At 39.0% G+C, this 26,698-nt stretch overlaps 1 protein-coding gene across 21 annotated transcripts in view; it reads left to right on the top strand.

Moving 5' to 3' along the window:
• The window catches only part of TENM1 (teneurin transmembrane protein 1), an 838,901-nt gene that overhangs the window by 757,700 nt on the left and 54,503 nt on the right, over nucleotides 1-26,698 (top strand). For all 21 annotated transcript variants that reach the window (XM_068204864.1, XM_068204871.1, XM_068204873.1 and 18 more), the window contains 7 exons: nucleotides 3,175-3,294; nucleotides 5,066-5,327; nucleotides 7,968-8,235; nucleotides 13,635-13,778; nucleotides 18,358-18,607; nucleotides 19,478-19,498; nucleotides 22,919-23,151. In XM_068204864.1, the coding sequence (XP_068060965.1) occupies nucleotides 3,175-3,294; nucleotides 5,066-5,327; nucleotides 7,968-8,235; nucleotides 13,635-13,778; nucleotides 18,358-18,607; nucleotides 19,478-19,498; nucleotides 22,919-23,151 (1,298 nt within the window). The remainder of the gene's footprint in view (nucleotides 1-3,174; nucleotides 3,295-5,065; nucleotides 5,328-7,967; nucleotides 8,236-13,634; nucleotides 13,779-18,357; nucleotides 18,608-19,477; nucleotides 19,499-22,918; nucleotides 23,152-26,698) is intronic.

Raw genomic sequence — 26,698 nt, 5'->3', positions numbered from 1 at the left:
GACAGATAGTACAAGTTATCCCCCGTGAGAAAGCAAAGCAGGGCAGTCACAAAAGTGTGGAATAAGTCTTAGAGGCAGAAAGTACAGTGCATTGAGGAGACATCATGATCTTTAGAGGTTTCCCTGCTCAAATGAAGAGAAGCAGTGAGTGGTAGCAAGGCCTCCAGCTCATCAGGGAAGAGGATGGATGCTGAAGCAAGGAAGCGTGAAGTGGCAGTTGCCTATGAAGGGACATCACTGCAGGGAACATGCTCTAAAAGCTCTGTAAGGGAAGGAATTAAGTGAGGTGTTCTCTGAGCAGCAGAGCTGCAGGGAACCTGCATGCCAGCATGCCTGGGGACGTGGGGTGTGCTCTGTGAGCTGCCAGGGCACTGGGAAACAAGGGGGAGCTGGCTGCAGGCTGGGGCTCTTGGTTACCTCCTTGATAAGGAGCCTTGGAGACTCGTGCTGGTCTTGAAGTAACTGAAAAATGTTTTTATAGCTGTAGTAAATGGCAGAATTAAAGCTAATTCTGATCAAATGCTTAGTCAAAGATTTAGTAGGTTCTGGTAATTCAAAAAGAGGCCAGAGAAGACTATTCAACTTAGAGTAGGTCATAAAGAGGCATTAAATAATGAGGACAAATGTAGGAGCACAGAGGCAGGCTTAAGACATTTAAAATCTAAGAGATTAGAAAGACAATCCAGTACAAATAAATGTAGAATAATGAGGTTTATGTGTCTTTATCACATACTGTAAATATGTGTGGCTTATAAAATATGATGAATAAAAAAGGAGAATGTTGAAAGATAAGTCTCTTAATATTATTTATGAATAATGGGAAGTAAAGTGAATGAGTAAAGGAAAGAAAGACCATGGATGAAATAATGGAGCTTTTGATGAGCTTTTATCATACAAATCTGTGTGCTTGATAAAATATGAGGACAGAGTAGTCAGAAGACAGGTGTGTGTGGAATGAGCAAACAGAAGTGCAAGAATAATGCACTGAATAATGATTACTCCCAGGGGTCTCACTCTCACACCTAAGTGTGTTGTAAATATATGGAGTGCATTAATGAAGGTATTAAAAAAGAAAATGCACATCTGTTGATGTTAGAAATACGGGAAAATAATACAAACAAGTATTTTCTGCTCTAAGAAATCAAAGAGTAATTTGACCTGGCTGTTCTTTTGAGTGACTCTTGTGAGTCTGTTGAAACAAACAGGAGCTCAGTTGCTTCAGTGGAGCAGCATATTTTGGGCTACAAATAGGGCCACAACCAATTTACTTAATGTAGAAAACAAAATAGGTGATAAATCAGAACTCTTGCTTTGCATATTGGCAGTAATGCAGCATCTCCCATTCCTCTAGGATTTATCAGCATCTTTTCATGGCCTGGGAGCATAGAATTCCTATAAGCAACTGTGGTGAACAGTGTACTGACAAAGAGGTTAATTTTTACCAGTTGTGTTTTCTCAAGTCATAGTCAGATGGGTTTGATGATATCATGGTGATAAATCAGTGTCCTGTTAGTGGCTTGGGAGAATGGGATCTTAAGAAGCATGTCAAAATTTTCAGAAATTTATGTTCTCCAGTTTCTGCATATGATTTCATTGGATCATGGTCAATTAATCTCTCTAGGTATATATTTTAAATTCATACGTAGACTCCTAAATAGCTTTTGTCTGAGGAGCTATTGAATTTTTTCCTTTAGATCACATATTCATGGTGCATTGGATGTCTGTTGAGGTTTACCACAAATTTTCAAAGTGAGAAAGAAACATAACAATGCATAAATTTATACTTGCCATTTATGTTGAGTAATTAATGCCAGTTAACTTCATAAGTATTGTATGGGTTTTGAGCCTAAATGTCTTAATGCTACCAAAAGACTTCTGCATACACTGTTCACTTCATTATGATCTCAAACCGCAGTTCCAGGAAAAAGCTGCAGTAGTTTCATGAGTTTCCAAGATCTGGGTTGGTTCAACCAATGGAGGTGTGGTGTAGCTGACAGCCTGGAACAAAAATACTGGTAGGAATTTCAGTGGAATGTAGCTGTGTAAGCCCTTAGAAAATCCCACTAAGTCCTAATCTACATCATAAGGATATTTTACATCTTACTTCTTATCCTTAGGAGACCTGATTACTGTATGTTTCTTCATTCAGATAGGTAAGAGGCTAAAGCTAAGAAAAAGAGTAATTTCTTCACCATTTCTGTGACTAAGGTGAAAGCAGTGGTCTGAAAGGACAACAGTAGGGGTTCAAATTGGACAGTAGGAAGAACTTGCCATGAGTAGAGCACTTGTACAGAGGCATTGGAATGGGTAACTTGGTGAGCTTATAGAGTTAGACAAGCATCTGTCTGGACTGATGTAGGCATAGTTGATCTAACCCGAGGCAAAGGAATGGACAAGATAAAGTCTTGTATTTCCTTTCAGCTCTCATTTTCTATGATTCTGTGATCCTGTTAGCCTCCGATTAGACACACTTAGTAATAAGTTCACTTTCCTGTCCATTGACTTTGATGTCTTCTGCTGTGCTGCCATGCTCCAACCTCTTCACTGGAATGTGAGGATAAAGTGGAAAGTGGGTGCAAGTCTGATGCACCCCAGAGGGAATTTAGAAGAGCATCACATGTAATGGGGGACTGAGAAAAATATATGTTACACTTGATTAGGCACCCTGTGAATTTACCTATAGAACTTTCTGAAGTTCAGTGAAGCCCGTGTGTCTCACTGCTGCCTTATCATATTAGTTCAGCTTTTTTCTAATAGGCAGCAATGCCCTATACCTGCCTATACCTAGCAGCAGAGAATGAGGTTTCATTCCCTCCTTTCACAAACCATCACTCCCTAGAGCTGCAGCAAGCTAAATCACACTATCAGTGAAACCTTTGCAGTGCCATTCATTGGCAGAACAAATAGTACCCTAAAGTATGTGAGGAAACAGGAATATATTCTCTCTATATCAGCAGTTCATGGGAGAGTCTGTGTGTCAACCTCATGGGAGAATGCTTTTTCTAATCAATCTTTTGGGCTTATATGACTTCTCTTCCAAAAATCAGCAGTCACTCTGATATCAGTGTGGTTCTGTCTGTCTGGAACCAAAACACAGCCCAGTTTCTGAAATCAGTGCCCTTCTCACCCTCCTCATTTTTGTAACATGTTGCCTTCTTACTCTTCTTGTTACAGACGGGCGTGTGTCATCCGAGGCCAGGTTGTAGCAATTGATGGAACACCTTTGGTTGGAGTGAACGTCAGTTTCCTGCACCACAATGAGTATGGATACACCATCAGTCGACAGGATGGAAGGTCAGGCTTTCATGTATTATCCTCCACTTGTTTAGGTTTATGTAGTTAAGGCCATCTGCCAACTTCTATTCATGTACAAAATTTTCATAGACATCACAGTTCACAGTGTGGCTTGAGGATGACATCTGGCCGCCTGCTCTGGGAGCACAGTTGATTGGAGCTCTCTGTAGTGAAGGGACCAAAGAAGAAAGAGAAGAAAAAAACCTGAACTGCAACAAAATTACAGTGACATTCAAACTCCTGGAGTCAAAATGTGCCAGGTCTGCTGTAACAGTACCTTCTTGACATTGGAATATTTTCACAAGTTTGGTTTTCCAGGAAATATCCAGTCTTCCTGCATTTTTTTTGTTGTTGTTAAGTGCAAATGATCCAAGTAGTTTATTGGGGTGTCAATGAAGTCAAATCCTTTAGTTGATCACCTGAGGCACACAAGGAAAAGTGGGAACAGACTCTTTCCAAAGACAGATGGTTAAATTGCTGTTCCATAACCAGCCCTGGCTTCCCCTTCTTCTCCACCCTCACAGGTCTGAGTTCATTTCTCAAAACAGATGAGGTTTCAATATATTCTATATTGCACTCCAGGGCTGGCCATCCATTTGCAATAGGGTCATGACTTGCTCCTGAACTTCAATTAAGCTCTTAAGGGCAGTTTAAGACTTCATCTTCCTTGGCTGGATTGTGAATTACAAGAAATCTGGAGCTGTCTTCTAGCAGGGGAAAAGTGGTGCAATTTGTCACTGTTTCCACAATTATTTTTCTTGTTGTTTGGCTTTCCCAATTTATAGAAGTAAGGAGCGTGCATATTTATTTCACCTTAGTTTATTGACTTTCAAATCACACTACTGAAAGTTGGTAATTATCATTTCCTCCTTACGCTAGCCTGGATAAAGTTGTTGCATTAAAATATGCTACCTGTATTTTGCTGTGAATGTAATCGGTGTCATTTGGGAAATGTGATGAGATATGCATAATTAAGTCTGACTTCTTATCACAGTTTGTTACCATCAAAAACCTCCATAATAGATGCATTCAGTAATACAGAGAGTGAAGTAGTTATTTCCATATTACCTTGTGTTGCCTGACTGTGGATGTCAGAAACTCTGGAAATTGAGACTGTACATCATACCTTCTATATCCCACTGTTTTGCAGCCCAGATGTGCCAAAGGTTCTTCACAGTTAGCTCCCAGAGGATCACCGTCTTTGTGTTCAAGAGCTGACTCAGTTCTCAGTGCAATTAATCACCATCTTTCCCAAAAATTTCATATCCTGTGCAGGGAGGTCATATGCTCAACCTTTTCCTCCTGCTGCTTTTAGAAGAAGGGAAAGGGTTATGTTAATAGAGCTAAGGCCTAACAGGCCTTAAGCCTTCTTATTCTGCATGCCCTTCCTGCACACATGATGAGTGGCGTCCTTTTTCTGGGATAGGAATGTCTTTTCATATAAACCAGAGCAACTGGGTTGACACTTCTGTTACCGATGGCTCGTTAGTATTGATGGTAGCTGATAAATAGAGGGGAGAGAGGCCAAGTAACAGTGAAATTCTGTGCCTTGGTGTTGATGCATACAGGGAGAAAGCACACAGAGAGGTAAGGCTTCTTTGTGGATACCAAGGTGATACAAGGAATGTACACTTGAATGATTTCACATACAAAATAAGAGCTGTAATAACAAACATAAATTTTTTGTTTGTGATGCATTGAAAGGTGTGGTAATGTGATTAAAAAAAAAAAAACCAAAAAGAAACAAAATTATTTGTTTTCTCTTTTCCAGTTTTGACCTTGTGGCTGTTGGAGGAATCTCTGTCACTCTAGTTTTTGACAGATCTCCTTTCATATCTGAAAAAAGAACACTTTGGTTGCCTTGGAATAGATTTATCATTGTAGACAAAGTTGTGATGCAAAGAACAGAGTCAGACACACCATCGTGTGACATCAGTGCTTTTATCAGTCCCAATCCAATTGTACTCCCTTCCCCCTTGACAGCATTTGGAGGATCCTGTCCTGAAAGAGGAACTGTTATTCCAGAACTACAGGTAATGAAAAGACTTCTAAATTAAGTTTGTTCTGTTGCAGAACCAGGTTTAGACAATCTTCAAAGATGGTGAGCAAGTAACTGCTGTAATGTCATTCACCTGGCAGAATACCACCAATGCATATCTATTTGGCACCATTGAACAAGATTCTGTTGTCTTTATTCTTTCTTTACTTTTTAATATTTAAAAGTGCTTTATTTCTTACCTTCAAGTAGAAGAAAGTGGGGAATGCTAACATGAATTATTATTGAAATCCTGCTTTGTTGGTAGTGATGCACAAAACCATTCCTACTTGCAGATGAACAGTACAACTTCCCAAACATCAGTATGAGACATGATGCTTGGAACATTCCTAGGGGTGTTTCATCCATTCACAGCTTTATGTCAGATTCTGGGGTTTTACTACTTTGATTACTTATTACCAAGGTAGAGAGAGAAATTTTAACATGATCTTTAGGACTTCTTTTTTAATTTCAATGTATTTTTTTTTGGCACTCCCTTGAGTGTTTAAAGTAATTTCTAATTAACCCTGTAATTAACTGTTGTTTTACTTAGGACTTAAAAGACATTGTGAGAGTTGAGCACACAACAAAACACATCTCAGGTCATATTAATGCCCTTAATTAATGCCCTTTAGTATGTTGTTTGAGCAGTTAGTTTTTAAAGGGTATGACCTTTTCTGGATTCTCTTTTAATTTCACCAAGCGAGCATACTTTGTGGGGTACCCATAGTCTCATAAAAGTGTTGCTACTTTATTCTACATGTGAGACACCTCTGCTTGAACTGAATTATGTCTAAACACCTCCATAACTATTATCATGTGTCATCCAGTTGATGGTCATAGCATTGCTTCACAGAATGTACTAAGTGACACTAATAAACTTAAATTAAGAATAATTGCTGCACACCAGTAAGGAAAAACTGGGTCACAGTGCTCCACATGATGTATGCCTTGGTCTTCTTTGAACAGTGGGGTACTCAAAGATGCAGTCTACTCAGAAACCCCTCCCCATTCTTTCCTTTTTTTTTCTTTTGGGTTTTCTTTTTTTTGTTGTTTGTTTGTTTTTTGGGGTTTCTTTTGTGGGTATTTTTTGTTTGGTTTTGTGTGTGTGTGTGTGTGCATTTTTGGTGGTTTTTTTGGGTTTTGTCATTGGAGGTTTCTTAGAGTGTTGAGTTTCATTGTATGGTTCTGGGAATTGAGCAAAAATTAACTGAGAAAAATAGGAGACAGATATATTAGCATGTATTAATGTATGAATATTTCTTCCTACTCTTCTATTAAAAAATGAAAAGGAATGTCAGATGTATGACAGAGAGGGCAGCTGGGATGTCAGCAGGGAAGAAGGGGAACACTGCAAATCAGGAACAATAAAGGGAGCAGGATTTCCCTGGCAACACTACATTTCATATGTTGAAACGACAAGTGCTGGCAGGCCTCCAGCTGTACTGCAGCAATGCTGTGACAGTAATACTGTTGCAGTGGGTAAAGAAAATTGGTTGAAAGTTAAGTAATCGATTGTTAAATAAGGAAAATTTAAATACTGGAAAATACAAACAAAACAGTGTGTCTTTTTCCAGGCATGATTCGTGGTTGATTCATTAGTACAGAAATGCTCTAACATCATTAACCTTGTTAAGCACAGTCTAGTTTTCAGGTGGCTTTTGAGTGACTGTGGTAGCATCCTTCAAGAAGCCGTTCTCATCTCTTGCCTGTTCCTCCTCACAGTCTGTCCCAGAACAGCTCTTTTCTCTCAGGAGCTAAATCCCTTTTTGTAGCTCCAAAGCCCATATCATTCAAAAGGTCAAGGCCAAATTTCTTTTTTCACCTAACAAGCTCAGAGCCTTTGCAGTCCTTCTAGTTGCTGAGGGCCCATCTCCATTGCAGTGGGAATTGAAACCACCCCACAGTGGGCATATCCAAGCTTGCTTTAATCCAAGTGGTTCAGACAGCAGCACTGACAGCAGGGCCCTGGGATTTGACTTCACTTGCACTCCCTGGGGACTTACCTGTGAGCGAGTGACTCTGATGCTCAGGCTGTTTCATCCTCGCTGCTGTGTGTCCCCAGTTAGCTTGCTAGGTTCCTAATGCTGCTCCTTCATATGCCGGGCCCCTTCTTGCTGGAGCTTGGCCTAATTGCACACATGGTTTAGCAGGAAGGGTTTTTTCCTTTCTTAACACTCTCCACGTTAAAGTTATTGTCTCCAAAGCAGGATAGTATCTTAACATCACAACGTATATGATAGAAGGTGTGTGTATATTAAAAAAAAAATTAACTGTATTCCAGTTAAGAGCGCTTATTAAGTAAACCAAGTAATAAAGAAAAGGTAAAGCTGTACAGCTTGTATGTAAGAATATGTGCACAGATGCAGTATTTGCTCCCCAGTAGATAAAGAGTAAAGCGTCACAGGAGGAGGCTCTTTATCAAACAGACAGCCTGCCATCCCGCAAGTTGACCACGCAGTGTCTGATGTTGGACATTTTGTCATGTGCCTGACTGTTGCATTGCTGAAATAAACCCAGTTGTTTCAGTGCTGCTGTGTTCACATCATAACAGTGAAATGTAAAATAATTGGCTACTCTTACTGTTACAATTTTGCATTTTTCTTGGCTATAGATATAATAATGTTTTTCTTCCAAGGTGGTCCAAGAGGAAATCGCAATTCCTTCAAGTTTTGTGAAGCTCAGTTATCTCAGTAGTCGGACACCGGGGTATAAAACTTTGCTGCGCATTATTTTGACACACACAACCATCCCTTCTGGAATGGCAAAAGTCCATCTGATAGTTGCTGTAGAAGGTCGTCTGCTTCAGAAATGGTTTCCTGCTGCAGCCAATTTGGTGTACACATTTGCCTGGAATAAGACAGATATATATGGACAGAAGGTTTCTGGTCTGGCTGAGGCTATGGGTATGTAGAATCACCTTGATGTAAGCAGAAGCACTCACATACATCAAGCCAGGAAAATATGGCAGATAAATTTTGTTGCTGCTCCTACATTCTTTTAAAATCAAATGCCTCTTTAGCTAAAGTCACTGAAGTGACTTGTATGATTTCCCAAGAACATTTATTTTCTTGTTCTTCCAATGTCATCTTTCTAATTTAATCAATTTGAAAATTCTCTTTTCCCTCAGAGAATGGCTATGTACTAATGGCATTAAATTCAGCTGTCTCTGGTTTTGAATGTTACTATGAATATGACCTTTGGTGTGTCATTGTTTCTGTCATTTTTTGGCTGTGACATTTAAAATGTCATTTCCGCTTAGGGTTTGCAAAATTCTAACTTTTGGGCATCTTCTCTTACTACATTTCATGTCCCCAATAGTTAAAACTAATTGATTTGTTGCTTAAAGATGTTCATCCAAAAATCATCATGTTTCACAGGCTTTGTTCAGCAAGCAGCACAGGCTATTCTGAGAATGGCTACAAAAGTGCTGTCTGTGCAAACACATTTTATTTAGCCAGCATTTTTTTCATTAATTTCATGATTTGTTTTTTTTTAAGGCATTTCTATTTTTTAAGTTAATTTGATGTTATGTTGTTTAATGGACTAATAGATGCTTTGTATTAGAATTACTTAGTTTACAAGCAAAGCTTCGTATTGTGAATCAACCCCATTCACTTTGGTAGCAGTTCTGTTTGCTTTTTTTTAGGGCAATAATAAGCAGCAGCACTGGCAGATCAGGCTGTCAGGGAAGAGTAGCAGGGATGACAGAACCATGCACCCTCACAAGGAATATGCTTCATTCCACATGTGAAAATGCTGTTCTGAGGGGCAGCCAGGAGCTTCCTTCAGGATCTGTTGTGTTGTCCACGCAGGCAGAGTGGCCTGTGCAGAGGCAAAAGATGTCAGCCAGGCTCTGCAGCTCCCAGGGCCTCTGGTGTGGGACAGTGTTACTGTGTGCTCCCAGACAGGCGGTCTGGAGGCAGCTCTGTGGGGAGGCAATGGGGAAAAGAAGCATTATAGCATTTCCCTTGTAATTTCTTCCTTGAGAATGATGCAGGCATAGACAGACAGGGATGCCCGTGACGGGTTATGAGACCAAGCTGTGGAGTATGATTACATAATGCAATATGCAAAGGAAGAGGTCAGACAAAGCTTTTCCCAGAGCTGTGGTCCTGCTGTCTCCTTGACCACGCACAACACGAGCTGCTGCCTGCAGGGACATTCCCACATTCTCTCCTTACAAATGGGCCACCACTCACATTCATTTGATCATGAAATGAGCCAGATCAAGAACAAATTCAGCTGAAAACTGAAGGAATAAGTGATAGATTTTTGGCTTCGTTAGTTTCTTGATCTATTATGAATGCTTATGCAGAAGCTCAGGTCTTCTCATTCCAACTGTAGCTCACACACTGCATTGGCCTAAAGGAGTCCAAACTCCAACCTTGGGTGCAAGATCTCCAGAACTTCTGCATCATCTCTCCTATGTGAAACTGATCTTTCACTTCTGGCTCACATCAGCAGACAGGCGGACAGCTTTTTCCTGGGGTCAGTCAGGTGCTGAGGTGCTGGCGCTGACACCGAGGTTCTGAACATCCCAGGTGTGGTGTGTGACAAGGAGCAGCCGTGCCCTTCTCAGCCTCTTGAGATACAAGAGACCCTGTGAGGGGGCAGGTCCAGCCTTGTCCCATTGCTGATACCAGTTCTGTTAGTTTTTGCAGCGAGGGAAGGTATCAAGTGAGTTGTTGGCACATATTTGTGCAAGTCCAGAAATAAAACAATATTCCAGCTTGCCCTTCAGCACTCCCATGGGTGATCAGGCAGGACCAGGTGGGTCACAGGTGCCACCTGGGGCTTTCCTCAGCACGGCTACATGTGCCCTGTGTCCAGAGGCTGTCACTGTCTCATGTTTGAGAGGGAACAGTTCACTGCACTGCTCCCACTGCATCATCTAAGAGCCCTCTAATGATTCAGTACATATTTGGACTTTAAACATTTTAATTCAAATACACAGCATGTCATGAAGTGATACTGTAGTTAGTTTTTCAAATTAGGAGTAGATGAGCTTCATGTGTTTAAATATGAATAAAGCTTACACAATAGTGCTGGGTAACAACTATTAAATTATTTAATTGGGGTTTAATTTTTTTTTCTTTTCCTTAAAGTTAGGTTAATTATGCCTCTTTCAAAATAGGAGCAAAAATCTTGGTATTTTAAGTGCATTACTCGCATGCTTTGTTAGATTCCAATAAAGCTTTATTTAATTTGACACACTGTAGTTACTCAGGGACCTTTATCTGCATCCATTATGTGAATTTTTGTCAAAATAATTTCTTCTGCCAGTATATTACCAATATTTAATAATGCATTCTGTTCGGTTTTCATTTTAATTAAATTAAATTAGAGTAGGTTGAAGAACTCAGGATTATAACCATCTGGTTTTGGTTTTCTAAATACTATAAACATCTATAATTTTCTTCAGGGTTATTGACAGCACTGATCACATAACCAGTTACAGAAAACAAGACTTTCTGAGCATATTTCCACATGCAAATGGTTTTGTTTAAACTTGTTGGAGAAATGTTTGCTGGCATGTGTCCAGTCCCCAGAAGCTCCTCACAAGAGGCCATTTTCTCAGAGTAACAACTGAGATGACAAAGCAGCATTTTTTGTTCTGAATAAGTAAGCATCATGTGAATGTTGACACACAAAAGTTCGGGGGTAAAGTTTATGTCCCCTTGTAGTCTAACACAAGAAAAGGATTTCAGTCAAATCCTCAATAAATGCTCCTGTGTAACTCCATACAGACTCACGCAAGTCCTTGCATCCCACAGCAGCACTGAGGGCTCTGCAAGGATGAGCTCTTGGGGGTGGGCATAAATGAGCTCTCCAGCAGCCCTGCCTGGTGCTGTGGTTGAGTACATTTTATTCATTGTTCAAAGAAGATGGGTGCAGATAAGTACAAATATTTTAGGGGAGGTTGAAATAGAGCTTACTGTCCTGGTTAATTGTGTCTTTTATGTCTTACCTATATTTTGGCAACAACCCTTAAGCTGTAGGTCTGGCACTGATTATTCTTAATAGTTGTATGAAAAGAATTGAGTTTTGATGCAGATGATCAGTAGATCTTTTGAAATCCATTTTGAGACTGCAAAGAACAGTACTTGCTGACTCTTAAAATCGAAAGCCATAGTCACTAAAGTTCACATTCATACAATGATATCTATCACCTCAGAAAAGTGTTATAAATTAATTGGATCAGAAAGTAACATCCCACAATGAGATTTTGATTGAAATTGAAATTGAAAATTGACCGAGATTTTAATTTCACTTACAAAATTACATTTCTCAAAACCTGCACCTAACGAAATACTTCTCAAGTGGCACTGTAATCATTCTACTGTCTTTACCAGTATTATGCTTTGCCTTGATTACTTTGCATGCAAAATGACTGACAGGAAATTTTCACGGACATAACACCAGGACTTCCAGGCAGATGGATCAGGAGACCCTGCTCTAAGATCACACAGATAGTTCTTTTTGGAGCACAGAGCGTAGGTGTCTTTCATAAATATGGGTAAGTTCTCATAGAAACCTGGTTGTAGAGACACACAAAGTGAGTGTAGTCCATATGGCTCTCGCTGATGAGAGGGGACAAAAAGACAGCTATGCACTGTAACTGTGAGAGCAGGGAACAATGAACTTCTAAGAAAGGAGGGGATGTACCCTCTGGAGAGCATCTGGCAGGTCAGAAATGTCAGCCGTAGGCAGGGAATACTGAGGCTTTATGGAGTTAGCTCCAGCCCTGCTAAAGATGCCCCAGTGGATCCCTGGGCCCGGACTCCAGGCTCTGTAAGCTGTTCTGCCTCCCTTGCCCAGCTCCCAGCAGCTGATAACTGTCTGTGGCTCCCCGAGGGTCACTGAGCAGGGCTGAGGGGCTCTGTTAAAGGGCACACGCAGCTGGCCCGGGATTGAACGTGTTAAGCACAGGACTGGAGCAGAGATGTTAACGTGTAGGTGGCAAATGCGAGGTTGCTTCATAGGACAAATCTGCCCTTTAATTCTCTGCATTAACACCTAGAAGACGTGTGCTCCTTACCGAACCCCTCTGACTCATCCCAGCACAGGATGTGGCTCTTCTGGAAGTTCCCTGCCTTCTCCTGGGCTCTCAGCTCAGGGAGGTGCCCAGAAGCTCTGCTGGTGTTGCTTGTAAGAGCTCCTGTAACAGAATTGGACAAAGTGGCTGCTGGACTCTCAAACTGAAACCTGTAATGTTTGAAACGTACAATATTTACAGTACTTAAGGAAATGTGATTTTTACAAGTCAGAGCTCAGCTGCAAAAATAGGTTCTTTCTGCTAAAATGGTGAAGGAGCTCTAGAGCTGTTACTGTAAAGCACAGCTTTTAGTTTGCCATAAAACATTTATCTTACAAATATAAGAAATGTTCGCTGTTGGAGCTGGTCAAAATATTTTGATTGTATACAGTAATGGAATTTAGGTGGTATTAAAACTATTTATGGTTTAAGTAAAATATACCTAAAGCTTTACATAGAAAAAGTGGAAAGAAGCTATTAAAAATGTTTAATTTTTTTTTTTTAGTTTTGTATCTTAAAATCTTTTTTTAAACATTTTTATTTTGGAAAGGTTGAACAATTTCAATATTCCCTAGGTTAAATTATGGAATATGTTGTCAAAAAATATTCTTCCTTTATTAATGAGTTTCACTGAAATCTAGTAAAGTTGGAGATAAATAATTTTTTGAAAGGTTGGTATGTTAGAGATATCAGAAATTTTGAAATTTTGTTTTGATTTGTTTTATGGAAACTAAAGGAAAAGGGTTTTAATCAATTTGAGTTCCCAAGACCCACCATCCTTAGGGAAATACAAGATTTTTCATCAGATATTTTGGTAATATGCAAGCCTGTTAAGATAAATGTGTAGTTCTAGAAATGTTCAGCTTGTCAATCTGTTTCTGCCTAACTATAATTTTTACAGTCATCAAACAAATTAAAACCAATTTGTTTTAGCATGGATTCTTTTCTATTTAAGGTGTTATTCAGGTAATTAGCAGAAATGCAATAAACAAGTGAGGAGTCATTGGAGGAGATTTATAATCTTATGAAATCCATAACTGATACCACAGACTATTTTCTGCTTTGAAGCAGTAGTAACCATAGCTGTAATAACATAATAATCTCATAAAACCCTTTTTTCAAAAAATACCATACAATAGCATGAGGCAGAGGAAAATTAGTGGCATAATTACTTGACAGATTAATATCAAAACCTGGAATGAAAAACTGCCTAGCAGTTCACAGAGAAAAAGGTAGACTGAGAGGTTTTTAATTATTTGTTTGCAGTGTCGGTGGGATATGAATATGAAACATGTCCTGATTTCATTCTGTGGGAGAAGAGAACAGTAATCCTTCAAGGCTTTGAAATGGATGCTTCAAATCTGGGTGGCTGGTCGATAAACAAACACCATGTACTAAATCCACAAAGTGGTAAGTCCCTCCTTTATTAACTGCCCACGCAGAAGGAGCACACAAATTTTAAAGGAATTAATTGTTCAGGTTTTAAGTGTTACACTTCCTAATGTGTAATCCTCTTTGAATGTGCACCCTCATGTATTGAGAGCTGAACTGCAAATGCCATCTGAAAGGATATTTTGAATGTTCTGGCTCCCAGGGTTTAGACATTAATACCACTGACTCTTGCGATTGCTAACACATTGTGGTTGTTCAGATGGGAAAAGGGCAAACTAATTTGGGTTCATTCTCACACAGCTGGTATAGAAGTGCCACATTTCAGGTCAGTCTGTAGTGTGTTATATTCCCAGTGAAGTGTCTACACCCCTAATTCATCCTGTGACTGCCGCCAGTTTGTAGCAACGCAGCCCCAGGCAGACAAACCCTGCTTGATCACAGAGCAGCACTTCCAAACCCATGCTGCCAGTCCACTGTGCAGCTTTTGTGGCTGCCCAGTCTATGGAGAAGCACAGTAAGTCACTCCTCAGTACAAGCAATCTAACACATTTCAAAGCATTAGTAAAAAAAAAACTGTAAATGCTTTTGGTGTCCTAACATTAACCCACAGACATATTCTTCAAGCATGGGGGCTTGAATATTTTTTCCCATTGCTTTTATTTTACACCTGGGGAGGTTTCTTTTCCTCTATGACCATCTATGATCAGGAACTAGTGGGACTAAATTATTAAAACAATACTTGTAGATAAATTATGGTAACTATATATAGTTTTGCCAATAAACTGATATCTCATTGTCCAGGAGAAGAGAAACTTGAGGTCGTATTTTAGCACATGTAAGTCAACAGAGTATTGGATTCAGAAAAGTTCTCTCAATTTGCTCCAGCTGAGAGTCAGTCCAATAAAATCTATTTCCATCTGCAAATTTCTGTTGATGGAGATGCATGCACAGATGTATGGCTCTCAAGTTTTACAAGTTCTGTTGCTGAATGCACAGCTACAGCATAAATATTCCAAATACAAAAGGTCAGATTTAGTTTGTAAATTATCTGGATTTCTGTTTTGATTTAAAATAGTTTGACATTTTAAACAGCAGTTCTTTCATTCCCTGTCTTATTGGTTTGTATAGATTGTCTCTTTTAAATGCCAGCTATTGACATTTAACAAAGAGAAATCTGACCTCAGTCAGCTGAGCCCCCAACTGTGAGTCCTATAGTCTGCTCCTTAGTGCCAATTTACCACTTGCATAGTTTAATTTCAAGACTAAATTGCTGGCAGTAACTCTAATTTATATGACTATCTGGTAACTGCAGTGGTTACTGCTACAATTCACCCCATAGGCACTAACATGTTCTGAGATTTCGTAAAGTATACAATTATAATCCAAGCTGGGCTAAGCCAGTGACTAATTGCTTCCTGTCCCCATCTCAGCTGTGTGGCTGAGAATGCTAGAGAGCACTGAGCTGTCAGCCCCAAGCCACCTCCTCTCAGATCAGCTGAGCTGTGCCCACTCCGTGGATGGGGAATGTGCAGCTTCTTACAAGAGCTGCTCCTCTTCCTCGCATGTTCCCGCTGTGCTGGACACCGTCAAAGCTGAAGTCAGGGAAAGCGGCCAAACATCTTTACCCACCACCTGCAGAGACACAGGAGGGAAGAAGAGGGCATAAGGACATCTTTAATCCAGAGTCTCTTCTGTTTGCAGTTTGCATGTCAGAGCTTCTCCAGCAAGGTGGCAAAGCCCAGGCTCAGGGACGTGTCTGAGGTTCCCCAGGACTGTTACAGGCTTTGAGCACCCACACCTGGCTCGTGTACAACAAATAGAAAAGCAGCTAAAGGCAGAAAAACAATTATTGTAACAAAGCTGGTACACACCTACCAGAGCAGCCTGTAGGTTCATATTAAAGCAACAAAATGAAATAATGAACTGTGGTAACCAAAAGCATAAAAATAACAAAAGTGCTTCTGGTCTTACCTAGAAACAAGTGAGCTGCGCTTCCATTTCAGATATATAAAATGGGCTTTAAATAAGGACAAGAATATGATTCAAACTAGAATTATGTATTTTAGACTTATCTCCATGCCACCATGACAGATATGAAAAGCATTGAGTAGCCTGCTTGAGTATGAATATATTAAGATTTTTCACTTTTTAATTAAAGCATCTCCTCTGTATGTATGAAGAACTGCTCTTTTTAGAAGGATGAAACTTTTATTATTTTGAAACACTGCCTCTGGATTAACTACAGAAACATAATTGGAATATAACGTTCTCTACTGCAAATTGCAATTTTATTTTCAAACTAAAACTAGAAGCACTTTGCTTGATTTACTAGTCCTGAAGAGCTTATATCTAACTTCAGCCACTGAGCCTGGTCGCCCAGCAGGTCTGCTACTGTGCACAACATTCCTGCTCAGAGCCAGGGTAGATATTCTTCTTTCCCTCCCCATGAAGGTTGCTTAATTTAGAGAAGCTACAAAATAAACTGAGTAACAAGAAATAGATGCAATCTTATAGACTTGCAATTCGTAGTCATGTGGAGGTACATGTATTGACATGCAGAAACCTTAGCAAGGGAGAACTGTTCTACTGCCAGATGTAAGGATATACAAAAAGAAAGAAAAAAAATGATGCCCAATTCCAGCAGAATTGATGTGAAATAACAAATATTGTTCCAATTTGGCTGTCACTGGAAACTCAGGTTTTTTTAAATGTATGCAATTTTGCATCAGTCTGGCTGTTAGGTTAACAAAGGATCACATCCTGTTCTCAGCTATACCCACTGCTTTTTTCCCACTTTCCTTTCCTCACCAGTTTGGAGGTTTGATCACTTCTAATTTGTGACATGATTAGAGTTTCATGTTTTCTGGTACAGAGGTTTTTGTCAGTTTGGAAGATCATCAGGGCATTTCTCATAATCAAGAAGAAAACAGATACTATAAATATTAGTTCCTGCATTGAGGTCTTTTAAAGATACCTGTACCTCATGAATACAAATGAATGTGCTATTAGCCGATTTCTCAGGGTGTTATTTGAATTTTTTTTTTTTTCTGATGGGCAAGTGCACTGATTCCATTTTTATTTATCTGAGGCAAGGAGGAGTAGTTTTAGAGGAACTTTATGCTTTAAGGTAGTTTCAACCCCAGTGCAACAGAGCATTGACTGAAATTAAAGCAGCAGCTTGAAAGCCTGATATTAAGCACACACTTACATTTATTGACAGTAAAACATATTCTCCAGAGAAGTAATTATTTACTGGCATTTGTAAGAGGATGTTGAAAGATTACCTTAACATTGTAATTTCAGACAAAGGGCAGCATCTTCATTTCATAGTATTTTTATCCACTGCATAAGAGAGAATATTGCCATTTATTTTACTGGCATATTTCTAGGATGCTTTTTTTAAGCCATCTTTCAAACAAATCTATGCATTCTGTCCTCTGTTGTTCATAGATTTTTTAAAATATAATTGCCTTCAAAATAGCTGTGGTAACATTCAGTAATTTCCAAGGTGAATTTTATCTTCAGATTTACCTGAAAGTCACAAAAAATAGTTTAAATAGAAGTTGATAGAGACAATACATAAATACATCTGCTGTTCCTTGGGAAAACTCAAGACATGTCTCAACATGTACCAATGTCTAGAATATTCTCATTTCTCAGCATGAGTCCTCCAGAAAGTAAATTCCCTTGTGTTTGTTCCTTTAACAGTGCCAATTTTCTGATGAAGTACTGGGCCTTTCAAGGGAAATGAGAAATTTTGGACTAGGATCTAAAAGAGTACCTATCTTCTGTTTGCAGTAGCTAAATTCTTGCAATAACATGGCATTTCAAAGATACTTCTTAAATATATTACCACATTGTTACTTAAAATAAACACTATAGCTGTCAGCTTGAGAAAATACATCTTTGTACTAGTTCTGGTATCACCAGACTAGTAATTGGGAAGACTTTGAACAGTGTATGCTGCGGAGCAGTGCTAGAATAAACTGTTCTAGCCTTTATGGCAGAAGGTAGGATATTGCTGGGAGGACATTCACTGGTGTCTCACAATTGCTCCTTGACTCTTAACCTGGCTTTGCTGCACTTGGCACCATTTTCATATACCATGAAGGACTCACAGCTGAATTTGAATATTGATTTTGTACTGCCACTCAGTGCTCTTTTGTGAAAAATGCATAGTGGTCATGCTATTAATCTCCTTTAATTAAATATTCAAACTGCCTAAGAAATTCCTCTGCTACCTAATAAAAATTTATGAATAAAATGAATTTTAAAGCAGTAATCCCCAAGAAATCAGATAGCACTGCAATTAGCTTTCAATTTGCTAAAGCATTAACCAACCATGAGTTTTCCTCCTGATGTTGGCTCTAAAATAGCCACTAGCCACTGCTGAACAAAATGGTGACAGTGAAGCTTGGGGTGAACAAAATTGGAAAAGATTAGTGGAACCCTGTGACAGTCTTTAAAATATCAGATGTTTGTTACGGTTTTGTTAATCTGGTTTTCTAGAGGATTTTGTAATCCAAAACTACAGAATAGTTTAAATGCCATACATTTGCTTATTTTCTCTCTGTTTTCTTCCCTCCCCTCCCTTTAGGAATTGTGCACAAAGGAAATGGGGAAAACATGTTCATTTCCCAGCAGCCTCCAGTCATCTCCACTGTGATGGGCAATGGACACCAGAGGAGTGTCTCTTGCTCCAACTGCAATGGGCTTGCCCTCAACAGCAAACTCTTTGCCCCAGTTGCACTGGCTTCTGGGCCAGATGGAAGTGTCTATATTGGGGATTTCAATTATGTCAGACGGATCTTCCCCTCTGGAAATTCCATTGGCATATTAGAATTAAGGTAAAAAAATAATTGGCTTTCTCTGATCAGTGTGCATAATCCTGGCTGTAATATGCCTGTGAAAACTAGGGTTAGCTTTTATCCCTTGGCACTTGACAAATAGCCACATGTAGTTGCTTTGTGGCCATGTGTGTCATCAACTATCTAACCAACTTATCAGAAAATTTATACTTACTTGTAGTCATCAGTTAAAAAGGATGTTTTAAGCGGCCTGTAGAATAGGTCTTGCATAATGAATTTCTGCAAAATGCAGAATTAATAAAGCTGATTTTTCTTCATGTGAGGTTTTCCATACATTTTCTCCAATAGTTAAAATATACCATGATGCATATTTTTGAAGAAAGCTGCATAATTCCACAGCAAACATGCAGAGCATTGTGCCAAGTCACAGCTCTGGGCCTGTAGACTTACCGTGTTTACAATGAATGCACTTACACTGTTCCTCATGAGCAGAGGATGGGGCTCAGTTTAAGCAGACAGGAGCAAACCTGGCATCACAGGCGTGCCAGAGGCTGAGCCTGGGCTACCCTTAATTACCCTGTAATTATCACCCCAGCTTCCCATTCCCTTTGAGGGACACAGGGGAAGGCAGGAAAGATTTTGGACATTAATACATGAAATCTTATTTAACATCCACCTAGCTAACATTGCTGGTCATGATTCTGTGTGCTGATTGTTCAAAATTAACTTGGCAATGCATGGGCAGTGCAAAGGAAACAGTTTGAGAGAAAGAAATACCAAGTAAGAGGAAAAACAGTATTTTGTTAGTGGGATACAGGTCTGTGAGCAGTCAAGCAAAGAACGTAGTTCAGTCAAGGACTAATATTTCTTGTCTTTCTCTTTCCTTTTAAACATGATCTGCCTTTCCAGGAATAGAGACACAAGGCACAGGTAAGTAAAATGTAATAACTGGTGTGTGAACCCCGTTTGAGGAGACAGTCTTACAAAAGTCCTTTAAAAGTCTGGATATAGAGAAACATTCTGAATTTAATAAATACAAATGGTAATAAATATAAATATTAATCTAATTCACCTTCATTTATAGTTCAGAAAGTTTGATTTGTTCTTGTTAAAGGAGTAAGTCTCCCTCTAAAAATCAGTTTTCTGATCACCAAGAAGAGATGGACAGGTTTAAACCTGAACACTGAGAGTACCTTTCATAGCTGTCATACTCATTTCACATGGTGTTTAACTGATCACAGATATAGCCATCCAAGGAAGCAGGAGTTTTAGCTACTAAAAAAATAGTTTAAAAGGCTACAGAAACACACTGTACTTTAATAGACTGTGCTTCGGAGGTTCTGGGATACCATGAGCTTTAAAACCTGCCAGTTCTAGAGTGCACAGCCCAGAACCGAAGACGCTGTGTCAAAGCTCACTCCTTGCTGCTCCAGCTAAAGACAAAACAAGTGGCTCTCCCCCTTTCCAGCTGGCATTTTAGCATTGCAATTCTGGGATTTCTTTAAAGGGATGAACATTGCACATTCGGCTTCTGCAACAGACGGTGAGGGAGTTGGTTCCAACAATCCAGCTGCAGAAGTGATGTTGCATGCTAGAAAGAGACAGCAAGGCACTCTGTCTTCTTAGAAATAAACTTCTTAGCATTTCAGTACTTAAATGAGATAAATAAACCAGCACTAGTACAATATAAGACAGTAGCTTCATGGCATGGTAGGGAGCAGAGTGCGGACTGAGCTGTTTACAGCATGAGAGTATTGGTTGGAATTGCTCACTTTAGCCACAGGACTGCTATTGAATACTATAAATTATTTACCAGATTATGTCACATTTCATATATTTTACAATTAAAACTTAAAAAGGAAGAATAATTCCTAGTTGGTAAGTACAAGGTTCCATTTTTTAACCAAAGGGTTGTTTCCACTTGCTTTAAACTGACCGGTATGTTTGTAAACTAAATTTCTCTATAATGCATTAAAAATGCATTAAAAATGCATTAAAAAGCATAAATAATCTTTTACATTTAGATGTTTTTTTCGTAAAGTAGACTTTTTCTTTTTAATGCCTGTTCACTAGCACTAGTTTCTTGAGATGAGCTTCAACCTTAATTAATTATGACAATATTCAAGTACCCCCGCCCTATTAATTACAATAATAATGTCTCTGTCACTATTCTGTCCAAGTGAATTTTGTAGAAAATACAGGGAAATCACTTGAAGTTAATGTAGTGTCTGAGGTGATAGGGGAGTACTCAACAATCCCACTGTGTGCCATTCTCTTGAGGCTGTAAAGGTCATAGTCATGGTGGAAATTTATAGAATGCTCAAAGAAACATGTAGAAACAGCAGGTAAAAGATGGCTTCTGACAGTCCAGGCAGGAAAAGGCTTCAAAATGCACTCCTCTACACAACTTTTAGCCTCCAAAAGAGTTATTTTTACCAAGTAAAAAAGACAATGCTGTGTAAAAAGGGAGAACTGCTCAACCAGTAAACAGAAAATGCCACTGATCTTATTTCTGACTGTTTACAAACACCTTATCCCCTTTGTTTTTCTTGTCATCATGATTTCAATAAGGTACAGCAAAGCTGTTTAACTGGTAAAAATGGAAACTAAACTTTGAGAAAAATACAGAGTAAAATTTAGTACAGAATAGTACTGAAAAGATTAATTTTAAATCCTAGTCTACTTCATATAGTTTTCAAAAGGCTAATTTAAATCAACTCAGATTTATATCTGATTACAATCTTCTGCAGAAATAGCAAGTTTTTTAAATTGTGTTCCATTTTTTACTAGTACTCTTTAAGCATTTTAGTATGCAAGGCTTTAAGCATAAACATGAAGAGTTTTCTAACAGCTGGTCTATTAAATCTAACGACAAGGATGACAGAAAATGTGTCTACAAGGAGAATATAGTGACCCCTCATTCTCTGCAGTTTCTGCACACTGAACAACATGTTTATTTAAAATCTAGAATTCTCCTTGCAACTTTTTATTTAGAAGTCATCATTTGGCCGGCCAGTCACTCCTGACCTCAATCCAGACAGCAAAAATGATTCTTGATATTTTCAACATACAAATTTTTTAGTGGTGATACCTTGGCATTAATTGCTTTTAGCTCATCCTCTTACTCATCTTTCATTATACCACTGCCCTCTCATTCCCTGTGGTTCCTAGAACTGGATTTCACATCTGTTCCCCAGCTCTGGGAATATCACTGAGCACTGTCAAACTCACCGCAAATAGAACTGGCCTAGGAGAGAAGAGGAACTCACTTCACAAATTTGTTGCAGCAGTCCTAAGTGTTACTTAATTGTACCAATATCAATAAAATCTCTCCTAAAAAAATAAGAAGGGGGAGAGAAATTTATAATTTCTTTAATCTAACTGGGCATATAAAACCCAGCCACTTTTCAGAAATCTCCTCCTCCCCCTTAGAGGAGCACAGTAGTTGTTAAAAATATTGTCTGAGCACCTAAACTCTCAGCCTGTGCCTCTCTCCCACCATTTCGGTAACCAGCTGTGTGATTTAAAGGCTCTCTATCTGATTTTCAGTCAGGCCCCACTGCAGGCTCAGAAGGCTCAGGACACTAGCATGATGTGCCATGTGCTTAAAAAATTTCTTCTGACTGGAAATTAACTTTGCACTGAAAAAGAAACTAAGTCTCACTAGATAATAAGATGCAGCCCAGTTTTCAGATTAGAATTTATTATCTCCACCATTTAATTAACATATGTAAATATTTTTTAAAATAACATTTTATAATCTCAATAAGGCAGTGACAGTGCATGAATTATGGTGCATTAATTCATCCCTGGTTGCACTGACAGTACTTGGCCTTCTGCCTTGCTCCTGACAATACAGTCGGCTTGAATTAAGGCACCATATTTCACACCTTCATATTTCCTAAGGTTTAGAAACAGATAAAAATAACCAAGAGTGGGTATTTGTGCCCATGGAGAACAGTCTGTGATTCACTTTGCTGCAACTCATAGATTTGTTTTCAGTGCCAAGAGTACTAGGAGGTATCAGATATAGAAAAATGATCTTGCTTTTGATAGTAATAATTATAACTAAGCTGAAGTCACTCCAGTTAGCTTTATTCTGAGTGGTTTGATACTGATGGGCAGACCAACTGTCCCAGTACCAGTCTCTGCCCCAGCTCCCTGACCTATAACTCACTGGTCAGGCTCTGTAGCAGGACACTGGTGGTGTTTTGAGCTGCTCTCACACCTCTGTCCTCTTCAGACCTCTGAGCTGATGTCTTCAGATAAGTACAGTACAATTGTTGTGCTGCCACAGAGACGTAAAAGACAAAAAGAAGTTGACTTTGATGCTTTTCTCTTCTGTTTTAGTACAAGTCCTGCACATAAATATTACTTGGCTGTTGATCCAGTGTCAGAATCCCTTTACTTATCAGATACCAACACCAGAAAAGTCTACAAAGCAAAGTCTCTCACTGAAACAAAGGATCTGGCCAAAAATGCAGACGTGGTGGCAGGAACAGGTGATCAGTGCCTTCCTTTCGACCAGAGTCACTGTGGGGATGGTGGAAAGGCGTCCGAGGCCTCTCTCAACAGCCCAAGAGGTAAGAAGAGACTCTGTCTGGGGTACTTAGTGTTGGTCACCTGAATTTCCTTTCATTATTTAGGAACTCAAATGCAACTGGATGAACATAAGTGTGTCTGTGGCAATGATTTAACCAACTGTTAAGCCAAATCATTTCATGGGATTTACTCATGTCTGCAGTACAACCAGTCCTTTATGAGGAACCAGCATGGGCAGCAGCTCCAGCTTGAATCCTCTGATTACTCTTCCCTGCATGACAACACTCCTCTTTCATTACCTTTCAATTGCAAGGTGGCAACATTTAATTATATGTAACTCTTAAGCAAATTATATGCTTTCAAAGTCCATTTTTTAAATGTTATGCATCAGGTGAGTGTCGTAATGTTACCACAGCTTACTCATACACAGTAAATCAGGGCTGTTCAAATCAGCCAGCAAGATCGAGTTTATTTGGCGCTCTAGTTTTGTCCTTTCTTATTAACACACTTTGCAAAAGATGAGCATCTCCACTGCTGCACATGAAATAAGCATTTTACTGCAGCCTCCCTGTCAGAGTACATCCAGTATTGTCACAGGCAAAATGCTTGTGAAGCCTTGAATCCCCACCAAAGCCACAATTAATCCCCTTGCAGCGTGCACTGGAACTGTGATAAAGTCTCTGGATTTGGTGCTCTAAAGCAGCTGATCACCCTCAGCTCCCACTGAAATCCCTGGAACAAAGGGTACTCAGCAGCTCCCAAGGCACAGCCCTGCGTGGGCTGTGCTGCGCTTCCCCCACCCATGCTCACAGCTGGCTCCAAGGAAGGTGTTTGATTATTTTTTGTGAGCTAATAAAGGAAGGCTGTGCATCAGTAGGAAATTAGAATATATATATCCAGGCAGAAATACTTCTAGAGACAAGCAAATAATCCTGGTTTAATGTTTAGCGAGAAACACATTGTAATTATAGAGTGACTTTAGCATGTCTTTAATGATAGAAGGTAAGTGTGAGGTAAGTAAAAATAAATGTTAATCTTCAGACAGCTAAGTAATGTAATGAATCACTTCTAAAAATAGTCGAAAACAAAGGTTTTCAGATCCTTTATCAGGAAAGTGTGATTCTGTGAAAGTGATCAATGTTTTATTTCTGATTACAATTTATTGTGTCCAATTACAATACAATCAGTTGTTCCATCTTATTTTCTTAGTGGGGAAATATGTTGATGAAAACGTTGCAATACACTGTTTACTTTAAAGATACTCATACTTACTTCCTTAATAGAAGATTCTAGTCATAAAGAAATGAGGAGGAATAAAAATACAAGTCAGGAGTTCTTGGGCAGCCAGTAATTATTAAAAAGAAATTGTCAGCATACAATGACTCTTCTATTGGCAAATTCAGGCAATGACTCCCAGGTGCTTTAGAATTATGCATCTCCTCTAAATAATGCCTGTTTGGGATTATCTGATTTGTTATGCTTCTATTTTAGTCTCGAGGAAGTCTGGGCTGCCACATGCCCTTTTTGTGCAGGCCCTAACAAAATGCAGCATCAGCTCGTGGTCACCAGCAGTGTGATCAGTGTAGCACTGTAACAGCCTAGCAGCTACAGGTCCTTGTTTTCACCTGAACAGTAAGAGCTTGAATAACCCTGGAAAGCAGAAGGAAGTGGTTGCCTGGTACCCATAGACCTTTATTAAGAAACAGAGATGTCTCCCATATTTTGCAGTTTTAGAGATTCTTTTGGATCACTTATTTTGCTTTGAAATACTTGTCAAGTCAGAAGATGTCATATTTCTATTGAAATTACATTCAAACAGTATAAAGAAAGCTGTTTTCTCTTGGAAGCAGGAAATTTTGACAAAAACATTTTAACCACGTTTAAAAATCCTTGGACATACAGACACACAGTGTTATATAGCATTTGACCACAGAAATAAATGAATTGTTTCTGATTTCATACCTCTGAGATTTTTACAGTGCAACAATAGGTCCCAGACAGAGTAATTGCCAAGTTATTAATAGAATCACTTGCATTATGCAATGAATAATTTTTTTAAGCTGATACAGGAATATTATTAGCTTTTTTACTTTGCTTGCCTTCTTGTTTTTGTCCTGAATATTCCTTTTCCCATTATAAATGAAAAATAAATTTCCCCCTTACTTGATAGAAAAATAGTATGTGAAAAAGGTCTCCATTTAGTGGTTGTCTGACCTTGGTTAGTTATATCTTAAAAGTTGGACTCTAATTTTTGGTACTAGTTGCTTGTATAAGCACATAAAAGGTTATCTACAGGACACTGTTTATCCATTTGCAAAATTGATAAGAAATACCTACTATGTAACACTTGTGAAACTTAATCCTGTTTGATGACATCCTCAAAGCTATGTTAGTAGGTGGAAATTCAAATTATCTTTCTTACTTGCTTTTCTGGATGAAAGTTGCTTTGAAAAGTGCTTTAAGTTTTCTGAACTCAAACCCATTTTTCTAGTTCCTTGAACATGCTGGGAGGTTTGAGGAGAGTCCTAGATTGTTATTTAATTATTTCTTTCAGCAATGTTTACTTCTCATTATCTTTATTTGGCAAGACTGCCTTTGCCTAGTGACCAGGAATTAAATGCCAGACAGGAAAATATCATGAAGTAACACTAATCAATTCTGATTTCACCCTTCCACAACTTTCATTTTACAGGTAGCAAACACATGTAGCTTTGTTCAGTCTGTTCCTGATTCTCTGTGAAGGACTGGAGATGGGGCTTAGTGAATATTAATCTTGCACTATTGTATGTTGGGCTGACTTTGAGAGATGCTTTTAAACATGCATGGCTGATGTAGTTGAAATCCGAACTTCAATATATTATTTTTACTGCAACTTTCTTTAATTCTGTAGAGATCTCAGACTAATGAGTCATGTAATAGATGACCAAGTACTTAAGCAGAATGTGAAATGATACAAGGTTGGGACATAAAATAAGATCTGTGACAAGCTGAACACATTTATTACACAAGAAGATATTGAAAATGAAGAAGTAACTACACAAGATATTAATCATTGACTGGATTCCAATCACTTGAACTTTACCAAGTAACAGATTTTAATTTTGGGGTGGGAAATTCTGTTTGGTGGGTTTGGAGATTTTTTTAATAGAAATTATTAATGGCACATCTAGTTGCCAGCACTATCTTTTAAACGATCTGATAAGTATTTATGATAAGGTACTTGAGGATCATGTTCTGATTTTAACTAGGTTAGTCATCGAGTGTTGGAGCAGTAAGAGGCACAAAATGAGTGGAAATACTTGGGACTTGTACTTAGCCCTGCAAAGCCAATGCTTGAATCAACACCATTAAACACTTACCTACCCTGCCCTTCTGAAATCAGTGGGCTTTAGACCTGTAAATAGATTTGACTTCTAAGCATAATTGACAGAGGCAGTGAGAGTTTGAGACAATCAAGTTACCACATTCTTGCTGAGCTCCAGTGTCTCCCAGGCAGCAGGGTAAGAAAAGTGTCCGAATGACATCCGATTTCCATTACCTTGTGTCTGTGAGCAGCACTCGCACACGACAGCTCTGCTGGAAATGCAA

Source organism: Anomalospiza imberbis, chromosome 14, assembly GCF_031753505.1.
Source record: "Anomalospiza imberbis isolate Cuckoo-Finch-1a 21T00152 chromosome 14, ASM3175350v1, whole genome shotgun sequence".
NCBI classification, from domain to species: domain Eukaryota; kingdom Metazoa; phylum Chordata; class Aves; order Passeriformes; family Viduidae; genus Anomalospiza; species Anomalospiza imberbis.
Note: the sequence above shows the minus strand (reverse complement) of the source record. Positions and strands in the feature narration are given on the sequence as shown.